The sequence below is a fragment of the Anabrus simplex genome, chromosome 3 (genome assembly GCF_040414725.1).
Source record: "Anabrus simplex isolate iqAnaSimp1 chromosome 3, ASM4041472v1, whole genome shotgun sequence".
In the NCBI taxonomy this organism is placed as follows: Eukaryota; Metazoa; Arthropoda; class Insecta; order Orthoptera; family Tettigoniidae; genus Anabrus; species Anabrus simplex.
Window position 1 is genome coordinate 25,791,319 of NC_090267.1, and position 20,564 is coordinate 25,811,882.

At 38.7% G+C, this 20,564-nt stretch overlaps 1 protein-coding gene across 1 annotated transcript in view; it reads left to right on the top strand.

Annotated features, from left to right (window-relative positions):
• Positions 1 to 20,564, top strand: part of rad50 (DNA repair protein rad50) — a 266,867-nt gene that overhangs the window by 239,708 nt on the left and 6,595 nt on the right. Inside the window, exons 26-27 of the mRNA XM_067142492.2 lie at positions 776 to 909; positions 5,070 to 5,198. Of these exons, the coding sequence (XP_066998593.2) occupies positions 776 to 909; positions 5,070 to 5,198 (263 nt within the window). The remainder of the gene's footprint in view (positions 1 to 775; positions 910 to 5,069; positions 5,199 to 20,564) is intronic.

Here is a 20,564-nt window from a genome sequence, read left to right on the forward strand (position 1 = left end):
ACCGATCATCTCACTCACATACTTCCTGTGAGGGAATAGAGATGTGTAATTTTTAGCCTTGTAGCCTCGTATAGCAACAGTCGGGCTTTGAGACAATATAAGTATTATAAATATATCATAGTACAGTATTGTGCCAGACATGTAGAATAAGCAGTTTTGACCAATTGTATCTCCTGATTTTTCCTGATTTTCATATCAAAATCTCCTGATTTTTGGTTTTGTAAAGTTGGCAGGTATGGATTTCATTGTGTCTGTTTTAGCTTTACTCCTATTTCCATAGAATTTGACTATTTGTTTAGTAAGTGTGTCTGGATGCATTCTTTTAATATGACCATCTTACCTTGCGTTTTTTCGTGTCACCATGAATACTTCTGTATTGTTTGATTTCCTGTCTGCCTCTAAGTTGGTATTGTCCGTTGGTGAGTTTTGGGCCTACAATTTTCCTTATGATTTTTTTGTTCCTTTTTCTCAATGTTTTTCATTGTCTGTTTTCCTGTTCAAAATTAGCATCTCTTATCCATAAAGACATTCTGGTTTTTTATTATTGTTGTTGTTGTTGTTGTTGTTGTTGTTGTTGTCGTCGTCGTCGTCGTCTTGTGGTTATACTGATTCCTTTGGGGCTACCTCCATTGGGAGGCAGTTTTGTAAATAAATAAATAAATAAATTATTTTTATGTTGAGTCCAAATTTAATTTGTTGTACATTGTATTAATGCTAGCCACTACATGAAGGATTTGTAAGAAACAGTTTAATAAATAGCTTCTTTAATTTCCAGGTCTTGGCCTCTTTGATAATACGTATCGCATTAGCTGAAGCACTCAGTGACCACTGCAGCATATTGGCCCTTGATGAACCTACAACAAATTTAGATCACGAGAATATCAAGAGCTTGGCAAGAGCCTTGGCAGAGTGAGTACTGATCATTACTTACCTTACCTTACTTTTTTATGGTATAAAGTCATAAGTCTATAGAGAGATAGGAACATTAGTACCTGTATCGCAAACATCTGTGCACGCAATGACTGTCGTTTGTTTCCTTCTTGCGGACAATGTGATAGGGCGGTGCACAAGGCTGCCAACCTGTCTTCTTAGGAACTAAGATAAGTTTGCCGACAGAGTTTGGCCTGGATATACAAAGATAGGTTTCAGCTACTAACTTACATTTTTCTTGCCATGCGGACAGTATGCACCACTGCCATAGAAAATGCGCTGATATTCTGGAGGGGTTAGTAACAGAATTTAATTCTCATCGTTCCTACGAATGACATCACAACGTATTTTATATTAGCCAATAGCAATGCTACTAGCTACTTCAGCAGTGGTGAATGCTGTATGCTACTTTTCATTAGATTATAAAAGTAAATGTTCTTCTGGGGGCAGACTGGTGGATCTCTGAACATCGCAATGAACACATCTCTCTTCTAAAATGAATTACAACTAAGATTTTCATCATTTCTACTTCCTTACATTGTTATAAAGCTTACATAACTCGGCATCAATTTTTACTGGAACAAGAAAAGGAATACCTAATAGGATAAACACAACAGCAAGTCGACTCGCACAGTGGCAGGTAGAAAGAGCAACAGAAAGAGGAGACAAGAACAGTCTTCATACACTGCCGTCTTCGAATAGATGGACTCTCCTCATCATTCCGTTTTTCTGCATCCATCTCTTCTCAGCCCCTGTTGAGCTCATTTCTCGTTTCCAGGTTCATCATGAGGGCGGGCATCAACACTCTGTGAGGGATCACATTGACACATCTTTGGTCTTGATGCAGAAAGTGTACAGTAAGAAAGCTAGATAAATACAGAAAAGGGGAATAAATGTAAAATAAAGATACATGTGTAGAAAGTTAGTAAAAAAAGGAAAAACATAATTGCAAATAAACTGTAGTATATAGGAATATATAAACCACGTTATAGGGATATATTGTTCCTATTTTTTTCAAATTGTAATGTTTATACAGTTAAACCTCGTCAGTGTGGTCCTCATTAACACGTTTTCACACTTAGCACATCATAAATTGGAAGTCTTGATTCTCATCGTATTAAATCTATATAAACATACCTCTCTTATCACATCACAAGTTTTCGCTATTACTACTTAGTACGATCACATTTTTCCTGGCCCTGAAAATGTTGTCATCCCTTGTGAAACAAACGTGATTTCCAACTTGGGTAAGATCCGTTGTCACATTTGCATGATTATGGAAAAAGTGAGCCTATTTGTGCTTGTATTCCATTCAGAAGTTAGAAATTTATTTTGTGTTGAGTGGTACAGTGAAGTTTTTTAGCGTGATACAGTAGCCTTTGTTTGGATTCGGAACATAATCGTGTGAATTTGACTAGCGTGGTTCATATTATTTTGTCCAGTGATAGCCTAGGTATGGATACAGAAAAGGTGAAATTCCTTTCTAATAAAGACAACATCAAAATCTTTCAGAAAGTGGACTATCATCCGCATCAATTTTTTTCAAATTGTAATGTTTATACAGTTAAACCTTGTCAGTGCTTTGCGCAGAGGTTGCAAATGGTGTTTGTGTGGATCACAGAGGTGCGGGCATGAATGGGTCGATACAAGACAATCAGAAGATTCATTTAAAGCTTTAAAATTAGAGCTTTTTTTTTTTCCAGATGTTAAATTTTAACAAACAGTTCACTAAGTGAAAACAAGATTTCAGGTACAAACATGAGATATAGAAGTAATATAATAAATGACAAGAGCACGTTTGCTCCAGGAAAATGATCTAGGAAACTACTCTCCAAACATTACACCATTCCAGCCTTCCAAAGGCACCATTCAACATTTACAATGAACACCTTTACCTTAATAGAAAGAGCATCTATGCTCTATAAAATTTACACTTAGGAACCTTTTTCCAAAAACGTCCAGGCCTATCAAAGGCACAACCTACATTTTACAAATTCAAGCAGTATTCACTGTCCTATATGCTCAACAGTCTAACATCTTTACATAAAAGAAATGAAATAGAGTTTAACAGGGGTATCGAATAACCATTCTACAAGGCCTTGGTGAAAAACAACAGGTTAAAGTTACTGGCCCGAAAATCAAAAGTGTGGAGGCGGATACTTGCGCTCCTTGAAAATTGAAACGAAAAGCTAAGAACCCTATTTGGGCTTATGGTCCGAAGTTACAGAGGCTAAGCCTGTATTACTGAGGTGACTAGATGGAGAAAATATTTAAGTTACAAAGGTTACAAAGAGAAAAAGGTTTCAGAATCATAATCACCTCAAAATCAAGTTGATAGGGAACACTAGAGGGTGGTTCACTCTCTGTTCCCTGATTTCGTTTAAGTTCCTTCTGCTTGTTTGAAATTTACATTTGAATTTTGGAAATACATTTTAGAAAATTAAAGTTACATTGTTAAAGATTGGAAACCTTTCACTCGAGCTAGCTTTCAAAGACTATCACTTAGTTAAACCAGGACTGCCATTACCTTGAGCTGATGGACTCTGTAGACTGGAACAATCAATAAGACGAACTGGTCTGAAAATGTGCCAGCTTTTATATCCGAGAGGAAGGTTCCAGAAAACTCTAGGCTAAAGCCCGACACACCCCCAATTTTTATTGGGTAATTAAATAAATACCAGGCACTGTTGACTGGATGAAAAATAAATACACAGAATTTTCTATTGGCCAACATCTTAAGTTGGCGGGAAGAGAGAGAAATGTTGTAAACTTTAACACATTAAAAACAAAGAAAGAAAGTTTTAGATTGTATCAGATGGCATTCTCCAAGGCGCTTCATTTAAATGAACGGGGCAGGTGTACCTTCCGGTACAATAACCTACTGCTCCGAAATAAAAGGCTTCTACTAACATTTGTTTTAGAAAGAGTGTGATTTAGGAAACCTTACAATACAAAATTACTTTAGAATTTTAATAGTCAATCTTCGTACCAGAGGACGTGACATAAGTTTATAGTATAGACATCTGTAATGTCCAAACTTCTTGTATTAGTTGTTGCGAGTTTTAGATTGTATCAGATGGCATTCTCCAAGGCACTTCATTTAAATGAACGGGGCAGGTGTACCTTCCGGTACAATAACTTACTGCTCCGAAATAAAAGGCTTCTACTAACATTTGTTTTAGAAAGAGTGCGATTTGCAGTAATACTTTTATTGGCCTCAGTGCATATGTTTTCATATTTGTTGTTTGGTGTTTTTCACACCTTTTAGTACTTTCCTCTCATCTTGAAAAGTGGTAGATATAGTTTTCACAGTACCTGCGGGTACGTGACATTAAATGCCTTCATGTCGGAAATAATCGTATATAGTGTTTCCATATCCCTGTTGGATCGTTTTAATTTGTATATTCAGTAGTACTATAATCTATCAGTTTCATGTCCATATTGATACTTGGTATTCACAATCCCAAAGAATGGGTACCGTCCACCTAATCAATACTTTATTGTGTCTTGTTACTATTCAGTACCGGTTTCGACCTTCACAGAGGTCATCCTCAGCTGGTCATGAGATCTAAAGCTAACCTAATATATAATTTAAAAACATTCCTAAATCTAATGAAGAATGTCACATGATATGAGTGATAATATTAAAATATACAATATATCCCCTGCCTGTTGTTGGGGGATGGTACTACCACTTCTATGCAATACCAACTTTGAAATCATTTTCTTGAAAGAAAAACACCTGGCTACATTAGATTTTGCCTTTCCCTGGTGGGGGAGCGTCCCCCCCTTGCCCCCGGGCATGGGCGCTCTTGCTACACTGTGATTAGAAAGACTATGAAATGGAACCACAAATGGTACTGCTTTGAAAGGTATTATACCATACAGACTACTAAGCAACCTAGTGAGTACATGTTCCAAGTTTGAGGTCGATATCTTAAATACTTTTCGAGTTACAGTAGTTTAAGTGCAGCAGTGTAATTTCTTTCTTTTGGAGGCTTGAACTATCTGGTCTACATGGAATAGCAGCCTCCATCCAGGGCCAGTCCTCAGTATGTTAACAACTTCTACCTCTTTCTAATGTTTCCTACTTATTAGTAAGTTCCAGTTGCTCATTGTGTTTTGTTTTTTCAACCTAGGATTGTAAATTCTCGGATGGTGAACAAAGGTTTCCAACTAATTGTCATCACCCATGATGAAGATTTCCTACAACGCTTGACTAGAGTGGATAAATTGCAGTATTACTTTCGTGTCAAGAGAAATGACCAGTAAGTACTAGTTAAACACTGAATATTTTATATGAACCCTTCCTCTTTTATATCATGTTTAGTGATGGCTTTCCCATAAAATTAATTAACATGTGTAAACTGCGTATGAATGGTAATGTTAGCTGTGTTTTGTTCAAGGGTAGAAAATCAAGTTCCTTCCAGAATAAAACTGGATTGAGACAAAGGGATGCACTATTCATTACATTACGTAAACCTTTATTTTCTCCAGATCTGTAAATTTTCACAACCTAATGGATCTGTTTCGAGAAAATATAGATAAAAAAATAACAATGTGATAAAATTATCAAATACAAGGTTAACTGAAAAATCTACCCACTCTAGGTGTACGTCTGCATGGGTGTTACCTCCTGCCCTCCGTCATGGATGACCTGCCATCTCGGGCATCTGCTCTTATGCCATCCTTGCAGTCATTCTTCCATACAAGACTGTCTTTGGCTTCCTCAGTCCCCCACTCTTCTTTCACTCCCTTTCACAGATAACCAACTGTTCACCACCTGACCCAACGCCTATTACGCTGAGCTAGGTAGCCGAGCACTGACCTAGGACCCCTACTCTGATACACAGTCTTATACTCTACTGATCTGCGTACCTCACCATCTTTACTTTCTAGTTACAACAACCAGAATCTACGACAAGAAGAATAAATATTTATCACACTAACTACCTATTTCTACATCCTCCCTGTTACTTTTAAATTCCACTTCCTTTAACCTGTTTATACAGCATTTTCTAACTCCATCTAAAAATTTACTTACCTTCCCTGGTTTTTTCCACTCTTTCACTACCCATTCTATGATCTTCTGTTCGTTACCCTGCTGTTTCATGACTTTCAATTGATCCTCACTCATGTATTTCGCTCTCTCCATTCGAGTTCCCTTGCACACCATTAACAAGTGAATATCTCATCTTGTTTCACTGCACAATATACATACAAAATTGTCTTTCATTCTTGTCCATCCGTTATTCATATATATACCAGTCATCCACCATATTCGTCCTCTTCTCACTAACCTATTCACATTTCTTACTCTTATATTAACTACTTGATTGAGCAAGCAGAGAGAACGGATGTGCTGAGTGAGTGCTGAGGAATGGGGAACACCTTGCAACAACATAGGGGTGCGATAGGCAGTTGGCAGAGCGGATGGATGAGTGAAGAGGTAAACAATAAGATGAAGGATGTGAAAGAGGGGATATTGGCAGCAGTGGTGGTGGCAGTGGTGCTAGCAATAGGGGGTGTGGAGATGAATCCAGGTCCAGGCCCTGTGAACGCTCTTGGATGGGAAAAAATTGAGGCAATAAAGGAGGTGGTGAAGGAGGCATGTCAGACGGAGCAAGTAAGGGAGTTCATAAAGGAGCAGGCTAAGGACATAAAGTCAGTGCATCAAAGAGGAGTTGGAAGAGTTAAAGGTGAAGGTGGAGAGCAATAAAGAAGTGATAGAAATAATGAGGAAGAAGATCGAAAACCTGGAGGAGGAGCTGGTAAAGGTGAAGAGGGAAGGAGCTAAAGGTGATCAGGAAAGAAGAAGAAAGAATATTTTTATTTATGGAGTGCAAGAAGGTGCAAGAGGAAAGAGGATCTAGTGTATAAGGTGGTGGTTGTGGTGCAAGGTAAAATGAAGACTAACTTTAATGAGGTGGACATAGACGATATGTATAGAATAGGGAGAAGGAAGGGCAATATGCCCATTAAAGTGTCATTATTATCCACCCTGATGGCGGATATTGTGCTAAGGAACGCAGGAAACTTAAAAACGGAAGAAGTATGGTTGAAGAGCAATATGGGTAGTGAAACAAGTAAAGAATTTAGAATTTTAAGGAATGGGCAGCTAGGCAGCAAGGCCTGAGAGCATATATTAGAGGTCAGCAGCTGGTAGTTGGGAACAGAAGATGGCCACGTGTGTGGTCAGTGAACAATCTACAGGAAATGGATGGTAAACATCAGCAGGTTGCAAACAGTCGGCTGTTGAAAGTTATAGGAATGTCAAGATAAGCGCAGATTGTGATGACGGAGTGAGTGAAGCCCAGTGCCTAGAGGAGGAAGGGATAACAGAGAGAGCAGAGAGTGAGGAGAGTTTGGTGCCGACGCACACAAACTGAGCAGTGGAAGGAGAAGAAAGAAGACGACGAAGTTCAAAGACTTATGGGGTAAGAAAAATAAAGGACACGATGAGAAGGGGTGTAAAGAGAGTGGTAAAATTGTCAGAAAGGAGGATATGGGAGCTGAAAAAGAGGGAGCGAGGGTAACAAGAAGTAAAGCGACCAGTATAACAGAAGAAAACAAGTATAAGGGAGGGGAGAGGACGGAGAGGGTAATAAATAACTATGTTGGAAGATTGATTTTGTAAATATTGAAGGGGTGATAAGCAAATTGGATAACGGGGAGGTGGTAAAATTAGTGGAGAGTTTTGATATTGTGGCCCTTTTGGAAACATGGCTAGAAGTAGGCAAGAGTTTATAGTGGAAGGGATTTGAGGTAAGGAACATAACAAAAGGGAAACATGGGAGGAGGGGAAGAAATCCAGGCAGAATAATATTATTAATAAAGGATGCACTATCACCTCTTCTATTCAACATTGCACTGGAGAAGATTATCAGGAAATTACCTCTTGTACCTGCTGGCATCATAATAGGGAGACAACATAAAGTCCTTGCATATGCATATGATATTGTTTTTATTGGCCACAATGAATTAGAAATTAGGCAGTTATTTGGGGAACTAGAGGAAATGGCAGCAAAAATTGGCTTACGGGTGAATGATATAAAGATACATTACATGGTTGTACAGAGACCAAATCATGAGTAGGTTGACAGATTGCCTTTGAAGATTGGGAAATATATATTTTAAAAAGTAGAGGAGTTTAAATTCCTTGGTGTATTAATTGATGAGCAAAACCGAAGGCAATAGGAAAATCAAGCTAGAATTAAGAATGCAAATAAGCCATTTGACTCTGTGAGCCGTATATTAGGCTCCAAGTTTTTAACAAGGAATGCAAAAATGATTATCTACAATGCAATCATTCGACCAGTACTTCTGTACGGTTCCGAGACATGGAGTATAACCAAGAAAGAGCAACAGTAGTTGCAAGTCTTTGAGAATAAAGTTTATGGAAAAATATTTGGCCCATGGTTCGATCCCATCTCCCAAAGTTGGTAGAAAAGATCTAATTATGAGATTTACTACCTCTCAACAACACACTATAACGGGTGTGATAGAATCCAACAGACTGTACTGGGCTGGACATGTACTGAGAATGCAGGATAGCAGAGCACCAGTAGATCTACACAAGGGCTCTCTTAATGGGAAAAGACCTTAAGGAAAAGCCCCAAGCACCTGGAAGAAGGAGATCAACAAGGTATGCCGGACCCTTCAAATTGATAACTGGGAAGAGCGGACTCATGATCGAAAAGGATTGTGAGATCAGCACAGGAACTTCACATCTCTAGAAGCCTACGGAGTGAATGGGAGAGTTAGGGTGGATGAAACTGTTAATAAATAACCCTCTTAGAAATATCCAGTCATAGCAATAGGATTTGACATGGTGACTGTTGCATTAACAATAAATATTTATTGCTGTAAAGAAAAACACTAGATTTTTAGTTTCATTACCTTCTGTAGCCAAATTCTAAAGACTGATAAGTTAAATTTCGACATCTAATTTAGTTCACCTTCATGAAAAAGTAACTTCTGTCTTTTGGACACTGTGCAGGTTAATTGATCAAGTATCAATCATTGTATAATTTGTGTCAAGATTTAGCAGTTATTATTATTATTATTATTATTATTATTATTATTATTATTATTATTATTATTTATTCCCGGCTCCATGGCTAAATGGTTAGCGTGCTGGCCTTTGGTCACAGGGGTCCCGGGTTCGATTCCTGGTAGGGTCGGAAATTTTAACCATAACTGGTTAATTTCGCTGGCACGGGGGCTGGGTGTATGTGTCATCTTCATCATCATTTCATCGTCATCACAACGCGCAGGTCACCTATGGGAGTCAAATCAAAAGACCTGCACCCGGCAAACCGAACATGTCGTCGGACACTCCCGGCACTAAAAACCATACGCCATTTCATTTCATTATTATTTATCATTGATGGCACAATATGAGGGATGGACAAACATGTAATCATGAACATCGTCGTTGTCGGGACAAAACCTCCCATGTGATTCTCCGCTATTCATAATCATTGTGGGACTTTGCCTAGCGCTGCGTGTGCCTTGTTGCCGCCAAGAGAATTGCGCACTGTTTTTCTTTTGAATGACTTGTATTTTACTTCTAAGTTTTACAGTGTCTACCCCCGTTCATTTCCTTTTCATATTGCCTCTTCTACTGATCCTATGCTTTGTTTTCCATTTCTTAATCGGTTGATGATGACCTGGACTAGGGTCGAAACCGGTACCATTTCTAATAATTATTATTAAATGAGAATGTAATTCACTACATTTCTTATTCTTTGGTATTGAATAGGTGGAATCTCCTTATCAATTATTTCAATTTTAATTGTTACATAGTGAAGAGCGAGAATGCCTTGACATTATTCACACAATATTGCACCTTAGATGTCAGAACCTTAGTGGCCAAAGTTACAAGCTAAAATATTTCACATAGGATGTTTTGTCCCGGCAGCAATGACGAGCTAAGTGATTGTCCTGTCAATGAACGGTACTACAGCTAGTATACCAATAAAAATGGAATCCTATTTACCTTATTACTATAATTTTAAAAGAGGAATTGGTTCCTTACCAAGTGGTTCTACTTCTTACGCCATCTTCTTACGACGGGTAGCGATCCAATTGATTATGATAATTCTCGAAACAGCAGCTCGAAATATTTTGATGGAGGTTCATCCATAACAGCGATGCAGGTCTTTAAGCCAGGAATTTCTCCATCTCGCCATAGATTGTTTTTCTTTAGTTTTCCCCCTCACCGGGTGAGTTGGCCTTGCGGTTAGTGGTGCCCTGCTGTGAGCTTGCCTCCGGGAGATAGTGGGTTCGAACCCCACTGTTGGCAGCCCTGAAGATGGTTTTCCTTGGTTTCCCATTTTCACACCAGTCAAATGCTGGGGGCTGTGCCTTAATTAAGGCCACGGCCGCTTCCTTCCCATTCCTAGGCCTTTCCTATCGCATCGTCCCTGTAAGACCTATCTGTGTCGATGCGACATATAGCAAAATTGAAAAGAAAAAAAAAATTACCCTCTATGATAAATTGGAGAAGTTCATATCTTTCGCCTCTCATGATGTACCTGAGCTTTCGTTCCTTGACGAATGTTAGCATCTCTTCTTTTTTCTTATTTGACAAGTTCCTCATCGGTCTTTTCTACCCTGGATATTTGAAGCATTCTTCTGTACAAGTAAATTTCTAAAGTTTCGATTCATCTCTCCAGCTCTAGCTTCTGGGGTAGACAAGTAATTTCACCTCACCAAAGAAATGTTTTGATGGAATTCCTGACTCCGTAGTACCATACTGCTGTTTGTCAGGTAGCAGAAATGCTGCCATTGTGAGTCTAGAAATAGACCTTCTACCACAAAATTACCTTCTCACATTCCCTAAACACGTCATAAATCTTGCTGATATACAGCTATGGGAGCCTGAGTTTTCATGTAGCTGTGGAATGTTACACATTGGGCGTTTGCTGTGGAGCCATTTTTTAAGGCAGCTGACTTGGTTGCGCAGCAAAGATTTGGCAACATTTTAATATGGGTTGACACAGCCGAGTTCCCATCTGCAACTTCTGGCACTGGAATGACACAGGCGCTGTACTGATACAAGTCAACTTTGGTTCCAGCAAGATGGTTCAACACCACACACATCTAGGGTTTCAATGGCATTTTGAGTTTGAGTACTCTGGAAATCTAATGAGCCAGCTGGGGGTGCAAAAAGCCCTGTAATTCTCTTCACTGCAAAATATTAAACACAAGCCGGGCTTTGTTTTCTCTCCGCTTGCTGTAAAGGAACTTCAACTATCATCAAAAATATATTGTTGTCCCCAAAAGACATAATCGGTCCCAATAAAACAAAAACTGAGAATGACAAAAGTCGTGGAGTGTGGCAGAATGTGATGATTGGCTGAACATAACATTAAAATATGCACTTAAATTAAAACACACTACACTATATACCCTATTCACATGAAATAAACTTAAAGAATGTAATCGCGCACTGAAAAGCTATGTATATTTAGAACGAGAAAGTCATGAAATGAATACGGTATTCCAGCATATGTTAGCCAACAGTCTTCCTCGGCAAATCCTGTATAGTGAACTTAGCACTGGCTGGAGGTTCCCTAGCACAGCTCTGAAGCGATATAAATATCCCTTGAAGAAGTTTACATGGAGAACATGCATAAACTCGAGTGCTTAGCATGCTGTTTCAAAAGATTGTTCTTTTTGGCACACAACCTCTAGAGATGCTGTTGTGCAATTTGTATGTGTACATCAAAGACAGGAAATTGATATCAGTCGAAGACAGAAACAACTCTTGTAGTCCTCCAGCCGATGAGCGTGGTCACAGGTCTTATGAACAGCTTGGTTTGGTTAGTGAAAAACACCGGCACAGAGTAAACAGGTGATGCAAGAATTGCAGGAGAGAAATGACACTAGGATGCATGTATGAAAGCATGATGTTGAATCCTGTTTTTGCATGAGAGATCATGCATTCCTACTTGAGTGATCGAAATTAAGGTTTTCAAAAGTTGAGGTCTTTTTTACTCTGCGTACACTGTCCAAGGATTTCAGTAGTTCTGCTGCCCTTTTATGACTGCTGTCTTCTACAAACTTGCTTACAGAAGAGGTTTCCTCACTCCAACCAGACACACAATCTTTGCAAAATCCTCTTGCTTCTTTTGACAATAAATGTCATTAAACCAACAAATTGATCATAGTTCTCATCAGTTGGTTGCACCCACCTTAGAGTAGTATCAGTGTACTTGGAGTACATATCCCAGTCTGAAAATTTCAGCAAGTCTTAAGTGCTGATCCTATTAATGGAATCCAGACAAGAATGTTGTAAATTATAACTGTGCTGTCTACGAGGGAAATTATTCAGGACCTGTCTTCGGATTGAGGGAGCTGAGGCTGCATTACACAAAACATATCGGGAAAATAATTCTGGTGTCACCAGGCTGAGTGAAGTGTGCCTGGATCTTAAACATCAGACACCAAAGTAAAGTTACTTTCACTGAGTAAAAACTGGAAGGTAAAGCTTCCGTCTTTAAAAAAAAAAAAAGTTACATGCATCCATCCATTTAATTAACCTAGTCACCATTCTTATCGCATTTATCACATCTCCTTGAGGGGTGTGGTATCTGTTGAAGTTGTCGGGTATTGCACTGTCTCCCACTGGTATCATGAGAAGAAAGTTTGGTTAAGTATATGGAGGCAACACAGTACAGTATCAATGTCATCCTTAACATGCATAGTGATGCCATACTTGGAATGGTGCAGTTCAGTTGCTCTTTTATTCATTCATTCATTTATTTAGCTTATTTACATATTTTGAAATATGCCAACAGTAAAGGAGTTGTCGAGTGATTTCTTAATACTAACAATAATATATGCACAATAATGAACATTTTGAAAGGGAAGAAAAAAAGAAAAAATCAGAAACACTAAATACCTCAATGTTAGGACAGCACACCTTAATTTTTTTAAATAATAAATAATATTAATAACCATTATTTGCAAGACAAAATAAAAATAAATATCTATGAGTGGTGTGAATAATACGTACATAATCAATGTGACATTAACATAATTTTATGGCTATATACTAGATATTAAGAATGTTTACAAGATAATGAGTAGTAGCATCTTTACCAGCACTTCATCTTGTATTCTTCTGTACTATAGAAGCAGCTACTCAGCAGGAGATTTTTTAAAGCTGTGGTAAATGAACTGGTGGGACTAATATCTTTAATCTTATTTGAAGCTTATTATACAATCTGCTTCCAACAGAGTTTACATGTCTCAAGGCAATGGTTTTACTCTTGTCCATATATATAAAAGCAAGTCGGGCTGGAGCGATGTATACATAAATATTTAAAAATGAAAAAAGGCGTTAATTAATGAGGCATTTCCAAAAATCTCAGAAATTTGAAACTTGGTACGGGAGAAGCTGATGACGACAGGATCCCTAGAAAAATTGGAAATTCTCAAAATTTCATGAAGGGGGCACGCTGGGGGGGGCTCAAATTTTGGGCTCCGCATAAGAACGCAGTCGTATAATATTTCCAAAACGACAACCTATAGGTTTCGTGGGCTTAAAAATTTTCGGAAATTTCCTAATTTTTATCCCCCATCCCCCCGAATCAAGATGGCGGCACAACCTGCCAGACGAGGTAGACAATTGAAATTTGGTGAAATTATAGCTTTTGGTCCCTAACTGACGGGAAAATTCCAAGATGTTCAAATTTTTCAATTTTTACCCCCAAAGATATCGAAATATGGAGGCAATTTTAATGACTGTGCAGACATTCTTTTTGAGCTATTTTTTGGCTAAATGGTAAGTCGTATCACAAAACGGATGGCACAGTGACCATTCAATTCGGAGTCATCTACAATTTTGGTCCTGTGACAGTTTGTCGTATTTTTCTCCCTTACACGTTAAATTTGGCCGTATAACTGGACTGTTCGTAAATTTGGTGATTTTTACAAGTATATTTCATTGTTTGACACACTTGTAAGAATGATAGGATCATCACGTTGGGTGCGCAAATTGCCACGCTTAGGGGCCATATGTGGACCAAATTTCATGATTCTAGCTTATACATAAGTAGGCAAAAAGTAATGTAAAATGTTCAAAATGTACCCAAATTTCACCCTATTCAAAATTTGAACTAAATTTACCCCCTAAATATGGGAGATATGAGAAAATGGTTTAGAAACAAACGTGTAGAGCAATAAATAAAAGCGTCTGATGCCGCAAACCGTTTGTTAATATCATGCACCGTTTGGGAGTTATGAATCTCGAAGTGGAAGTCTGCACTTCTCAACGTGCTCATGCTTATCCCTCATCTATATATATAAAAGCAAGTCAGTCTGGAGCGATGTATATATAAATATTTAAAAATGAAAAAAGACGTGAATTAATGAGGCACTTCCAGAAACCTCAGAAATTTGAAACTTGGTACGGGAGAAGCTGATGACCCCAGGATCCCTAGAAAAATCGAAAATTCTCAAAATTCTCTCAAGGGGGCACACTGGGGGCCTCGAATTTTTGGCTCAGCTTAAGAACGCAGTCGTATAATGCATCCAAAGCAACAACCTATAGGGTTCGTGGGCTTAAAAAATTTTCGGGAATTTCCTAATTTTTATCCCCCGTCCCCCCAAATCAAGTTGGCGGCACAACCTGCCAGACGAGGTAGACAATTGAAATTTGGTGAAATTATAGCTTTTGGTCCCTAACCGACGGGAAAATTCCAAGATGTTCAAATTTTTCACTTTTTACCCCCAAAGATATCGAAATATGGAGGCAATTTTAATGACTGTGCAGACATTCCTTTTGAGCTATTTTTTGGCTAAACGGTAAGTCGTATCACAAAACGGATGGCACAGTGACCCCTCAATTCGGAGTCATCTACAATTTTGGTCCTGTGACAGTTTGTCGTATTTTTCTCCCTTACACGTTAAATTTGGCCGTATAACTGGACTGTTCGTAAATTTGGTGATTTTTACAAGTATATTTCATTGTTTGACACACTTGTAAGAATGATAGGATCATCACGTTGCGTGCGCAAATTGCCACGATTAGGGGCCATATGTGGACCAAATTTCACCCTATTCAAATTTTGAACTAAATTAACCCCCTGAATATGGGAGATACGATGAAATGGTTAGAAACAAACATGTAGAGCGTTAAAGTGGGCGTCCAATGGCGCAAACTGTTTCTTAATATCATGCACCGTTTAGGAGATATGAATCTCGAAGTGGAAGTCTGCACTTTTCAACGTGCTCATGCTTATCCGTCATCTATATATATAAAAGCAAGTCAGGCTGGAGCGATGTATATATAAATATTTAAAAATGAAAAAAGACGTGAATTAATGAGGCACTTGCAGAAATCTCAGAAATTTGAAACTTGGTACGGGAGAAGCTGATGACCCTAGGATCCCTAGAAAAATCGAAAATTCTCAAAATTCCCTGAAGGGGGCACGCTGGGGGGTCAAATTTTGGGCTCCGCATAAGAATGCAGTCGTATAATATTTCCAAAACGACAACCTATAGGTTTCGTGGGCTTAAAAATTTTCGGGAATTTCCTAATTTTTATCCCCCGTCCCACCAAATCAAGATGGCGGCAGAACCTGCCAGACGAGGTAGACAATTGAAATTTGGTGAAATTATAGTTTTGGTCCCTAACCGACGGGAAAATCCCAAGATGTTCAAATTTTTCACTTTTTCCCCAAAGATATCGAAATATGGAGATAATTTTAATGACCGTGCAGACATTCCTTTTGAGCTATTTTTTGGCTAAACGGTAAGTCGTATCACAAAACGGATGGCATAATGACCCTTCAATTCGGAGTGATCTACAATTTTGGTCCCGTGACAGTTTGTCGTATCTCTCTCCCTTATACGTTAAGTTTGGCCGTATTTCTGGACTGTTCCTAATTTGTTGATTTTTACAAGTATACAACATTGAGGATTGTTCAGAATTACAAAGGGACCTTGAAAGTATCCAACAATGGGTTGAAGAAAATAATATGAAGGTTAATGGAGGCAAATCAACTGTTACAACTTTTACAAACAAGAGCTTTAAAACTGAATTTGAATATACTTTGGATGAGGTAGTTATCCCAAAAGATGGCAAGTGCAAATACTTAGGTGTGAGATTTGAAAGTAATTTGCACTGGAAGGGTCATATTGATGACATTGTTGGGAAAGCATACAGATCGTTACATATCATAATGAGGCTACTTAAAGGATGCAACAAAGAATTAAAAGAAAAAAGTTACTTGAGTATGGTTCGTCCATTATTGGAATATGCAAACAGTGTTTGGGGTCCTCACCAAGAATACCTAATAAAAGAAATAGATAGTGTGCAGAGGAAAGCAGCAAGATTTGTAACAGGGGATTTCAGGAGAAAGAGTAGTGTATCAGAAATGTTAAAGGAACTTGGGTGGGAAACTTTGAGTAAGAGAAGGGAGAAAACTAGACTTATAGGATTATATAGAGCCTATACAGGAGAAGCAGCATGGGGAGATATCCGTGAGAGGCTTCAGTTGGAAAATAATTATATCGGCAGGACTGACCACAAATATAAAATTAGAAGGAATTTTAGCAGAAGCGATTGGGGTAAATTTTCATTCATTGGGAAGGGTGTGAAGGAGTGGAACAGTTTACCAGGGGTAGTGTTTGATCCTTTTCCAAAATCTGTACAGATATTCAAGAAGAGAATAAACAGCAACAGAGAAAATAAATGAAGTGATAGAGGGCATTCGACCAGTGCAGGTTGTTGTAAATAAAAAAATGTGTGTGAATAAATTAATTCCATCCCCTGGTCTAAGGAGTTTGGACAGCCAAAGTAAGGGACTGCCTGTAGGGGTGAAGTACAGTGGGGACTTCGAGGGCCCTGGGACCGCTACGGTAGCTGTGAAGGCCCTTCAGGAACTCTGAAAAGTGGTGGCAAAAGGGGCTCTGGTTAAGACGCAGCAGGTCGTTATGCTACTTAGGATCCAGAACGGGTAAAAAAAATAATTATAAAAAAATAGACTCCTGCATCGGAGAGTACCAGGCTGGGTTTCGCAAGTCAAGGTCATGTGCCGAACAAATCCTGAACCTCAAAACCATCATCACTTACAAAAACCTAAGCGCCTCACCCTACGTGGCAACATTTGTTGACTTTCAGAAGGCCTACGATTCAGTAGATAGAGAGTCACTCTTCCAGGCACTCGCTGAACTGGGGCTAGATAAGAAAACCTTGAATCTAGTGAAAGCAACTCTTACCAACACTACTGCCAGAATCAAATTCAGAGGGGAACTGTCCCAGAGATTTGAGATCAAAACAGGTGTTAGACAAGGGGATGGCCTATCTCCAATCCTCTTTAATTGCCTACTTGAAAAAGTCATTCGTGAGTGGACGAAAATGCTACAGGATGACTCTGGATTGAGAATTGGCTACAAGAAAGACAAGTTAACAGTCAACTGTTCAGCCTTCGCAGACGACCTTACACTCCTGGCATCCAGTGTGGAGGAAGCTATCCATCAACTATCCTCTCTCGACCACATAGCAGCTAAAGTAGGGCTGAAGATCGCCATCAACAAAACACAGTTTATTACCAACATCAAAGATGCACCCAAATCAATCCCACTGGGGGACAAAACAATACAAAGGACTAACTCCTTCAAATACCTAGGAGAATGGATAACCCCAAACATGAATGAAGATCAGGCCATGAACAGCAGATGCATCAAATTGGAAAATGCCTACCACCTATGTAAGAGTATGTACAAATCCAAATCCCTCTCCCTTAACCTCAAAATCAGGCATTACACTACTGTAGTGAGACCGTCAGTACTATATGCCTCAGAATGCCTAAACATGGTAAGAAAAGGGCAACTTAGAAAACTGGAGCTGAAGGAAAGGAAGATCCTGAGAAAAATCATGGGCCCCATTAAAGAAGAAGGCAAGTACAGAATCAGGCACAACAACGAACTGTACCAACAATTGGAGAGCATTACAACATCTATGAGGAAGAGGAGATTGAACTTCTACGGTCATGTCATGAGAATGGACAATCAGAGGCTCACCTCCAGAATCTTTCACACCATCTCTAGAGGGAAAGCGACTAATGCCAAGTGGGCAAGACTCGTCAGAAAAGACCTTCAAGAATTGGACATTGCTCCCAGTGAAATTTATGACAGGAATAGGTACAGAACGTTGATCAGAACATCAAACTCTCTCCAGTCACTAACAGAAAAAACAGTACGTCCGGGAGGAGGTGTGAAATGGACTCAGGAGCGAAAAGACATTCACAGTGCAAGAATGAAGGAGTACTGGTCAAAGAAGAAAGCTGCTAGAGATAAGAACCACGTGGTCCATAGCAGGCCCAAACGGAACTAAAAAAAAATGCAATGTAAATATTAATCTTATACCAGTTGTATAGTATCATTTGAAGTAATTCCACATACTGTATATCAGTTGACTATATTTGTAAGTAGTACAGGAGATATTATAAGTAGAATTTTCTAAACAATATAAATTTATTAAGGATGAGCTGTGTTTTTAATAGAAAACATTGTTAGCGTAAATTGTATAATATTGTATTATAGGAAAATTTTCTTCTCTTGTTAATTTAATATTTAGTGCTTGACAATAATGTATTTTAGTGTACCATTTGCCACCGAGGTAGACACCTCATTTGCAAATAAAGAGATTTTGATTTGGTTTGACACACTTATAAGAATGATAGGATCATCACGTTGGGTGCGCAAATTGCCACGATTACGGGCCATATGTAGACCAAATTTCATGATTCTAGCTTATACATAAGTATGCAAAAAGTAATGTAAAACTTTAAAAATGCACCCGAATTTCACCTTATTAAATGTTTGAACTCAATTTACCCCCTAAATATGGGAGATATGAGAAAATGGTTTAGAAACAAACGTGTAGAGCAATAAATAAAAGCGTCTGATGCCGCAAACCGTTTGTTAATATCATGCACCGTTTGGGAGTTATGAATCTCGAAGTGGAAGTCTGCACTTCTCAACGTGCTCATGCTTATCCCTCATCTATATATATAAAAGCAAGTCAGTCTGGAGCGATGTATATATAAATATTTAAAAATGAAAAAAGACGTGAATTAATGAGGCACTTCCAGAAACCTCAGAAATTTGAAACTTGGTACGGGAGAAGCTGATGACCCCAGGATCCCTAGAAAAATCGAAAATTCTCAAAATTCCCTCAAGGGGGCACGCTGGGGGCCTCAAAGTTTTGGCTCAGCTTAAGAACGCAGTCGTATAATGCATCCAAAGCGACAACCTATAGGGTTCGTGGGCTTAAAAAATTGTCAGGAATTTCCTACTTTTTATCCCCCGTCCCCCCAAATCAAAATGGCGGCACATCTTGCCAGAGGAGGTAGAAAATTGAAATTTGGTGAAATTATAGCTTTTAGTCCCTAACCGACGGAAAAATTCCAAGATGTTCAAATTTTTCACTTTTTACCCCCAAAGATATCGAAATATGGAGGCAATTTTAATGACTGTGCAGACATTCCTTTTGAGGTATTTGTTGGCTAAACGGTAAGTTGTATCACAAAACGGATGGCACAATCTCGGTTCAATCCCGCGTGATCTACAACTTTGATCCTATGACTTTTTGTCGTATCTCTCTCCCTTATACTTTAGATTTGGCCGTATTTCTGGATTGGTTCGTAAATTTGGTGATTTTTACAAGTATATTTCATTGTTTGACACACTTATGGGAATGATAGGATCATCAAGTTGGGTGCACAAATTGGCACAATCAGGGACCATATGTGGACCAAATTTCATGATTCTAGCTTATACATAAGTATGCAAAAAGTAATGTAAAAGTTTAAAAATGCACCCAAATTTCACCCTATTAAATGTTTGAACTCAATTTACCCCCTAAATATGGGAGATACGAGAAAATGGTTCAGAAACAAACGTGTAGAGCAATAAATAAAACGTCTGATGCCGCAAACCATTTGTTAATATCATGCACCGTTTAGGAGTTATGAATCTCGAAGTGGAAGTCTGCACTTCTCAACGTGCTCATGCTTATCCCTCATCCATATATATATAAAAGCAAGTCGGTCAGGAGCGATGTATATATAAATATTTAATAATGAAAAAAGACGTGAATTAATGAGGCACTTCCAGAAACCTCAGAAATTTGAAACTTGGTACGGGAGAAGCTGATGACCCCAGGATAGCTAGAAAAATCGAAAATTCTCAAAATTCTCTCAAGGGGGCACACTGGGGTTCTCGAATTTTTGGCTCAGCTTAAGAACGCAGTCGTATAATGCATCCAAAGCGACAACCTATAGGGTTCGTGGGCTTAAAAAAATTTCGGGAATTTCCTACTTTTTTCCCCCCAAATCAAAATGGCGGCACATCCTGCCATACGAGGTAGAAAATTGAAATTTGGTGAAATTATAGCTTTCAGTCCCTAACCGACGGAAAAATTCCAAGATGTTCAAATTTTTCACTTTTTACCCCCAAAGATATCGAAATATGGAGGCAATTTTAATGACTGTGCAGACATTCCTTTTGAGGTATTTGTTGGCTAAACGGTAAGTCGTATCACAAAACGGATGGCACAGTCTCAGTTCAATTTGGAGTGATCTACAACTTTGGTCCTATGACTTTTTGTCGTA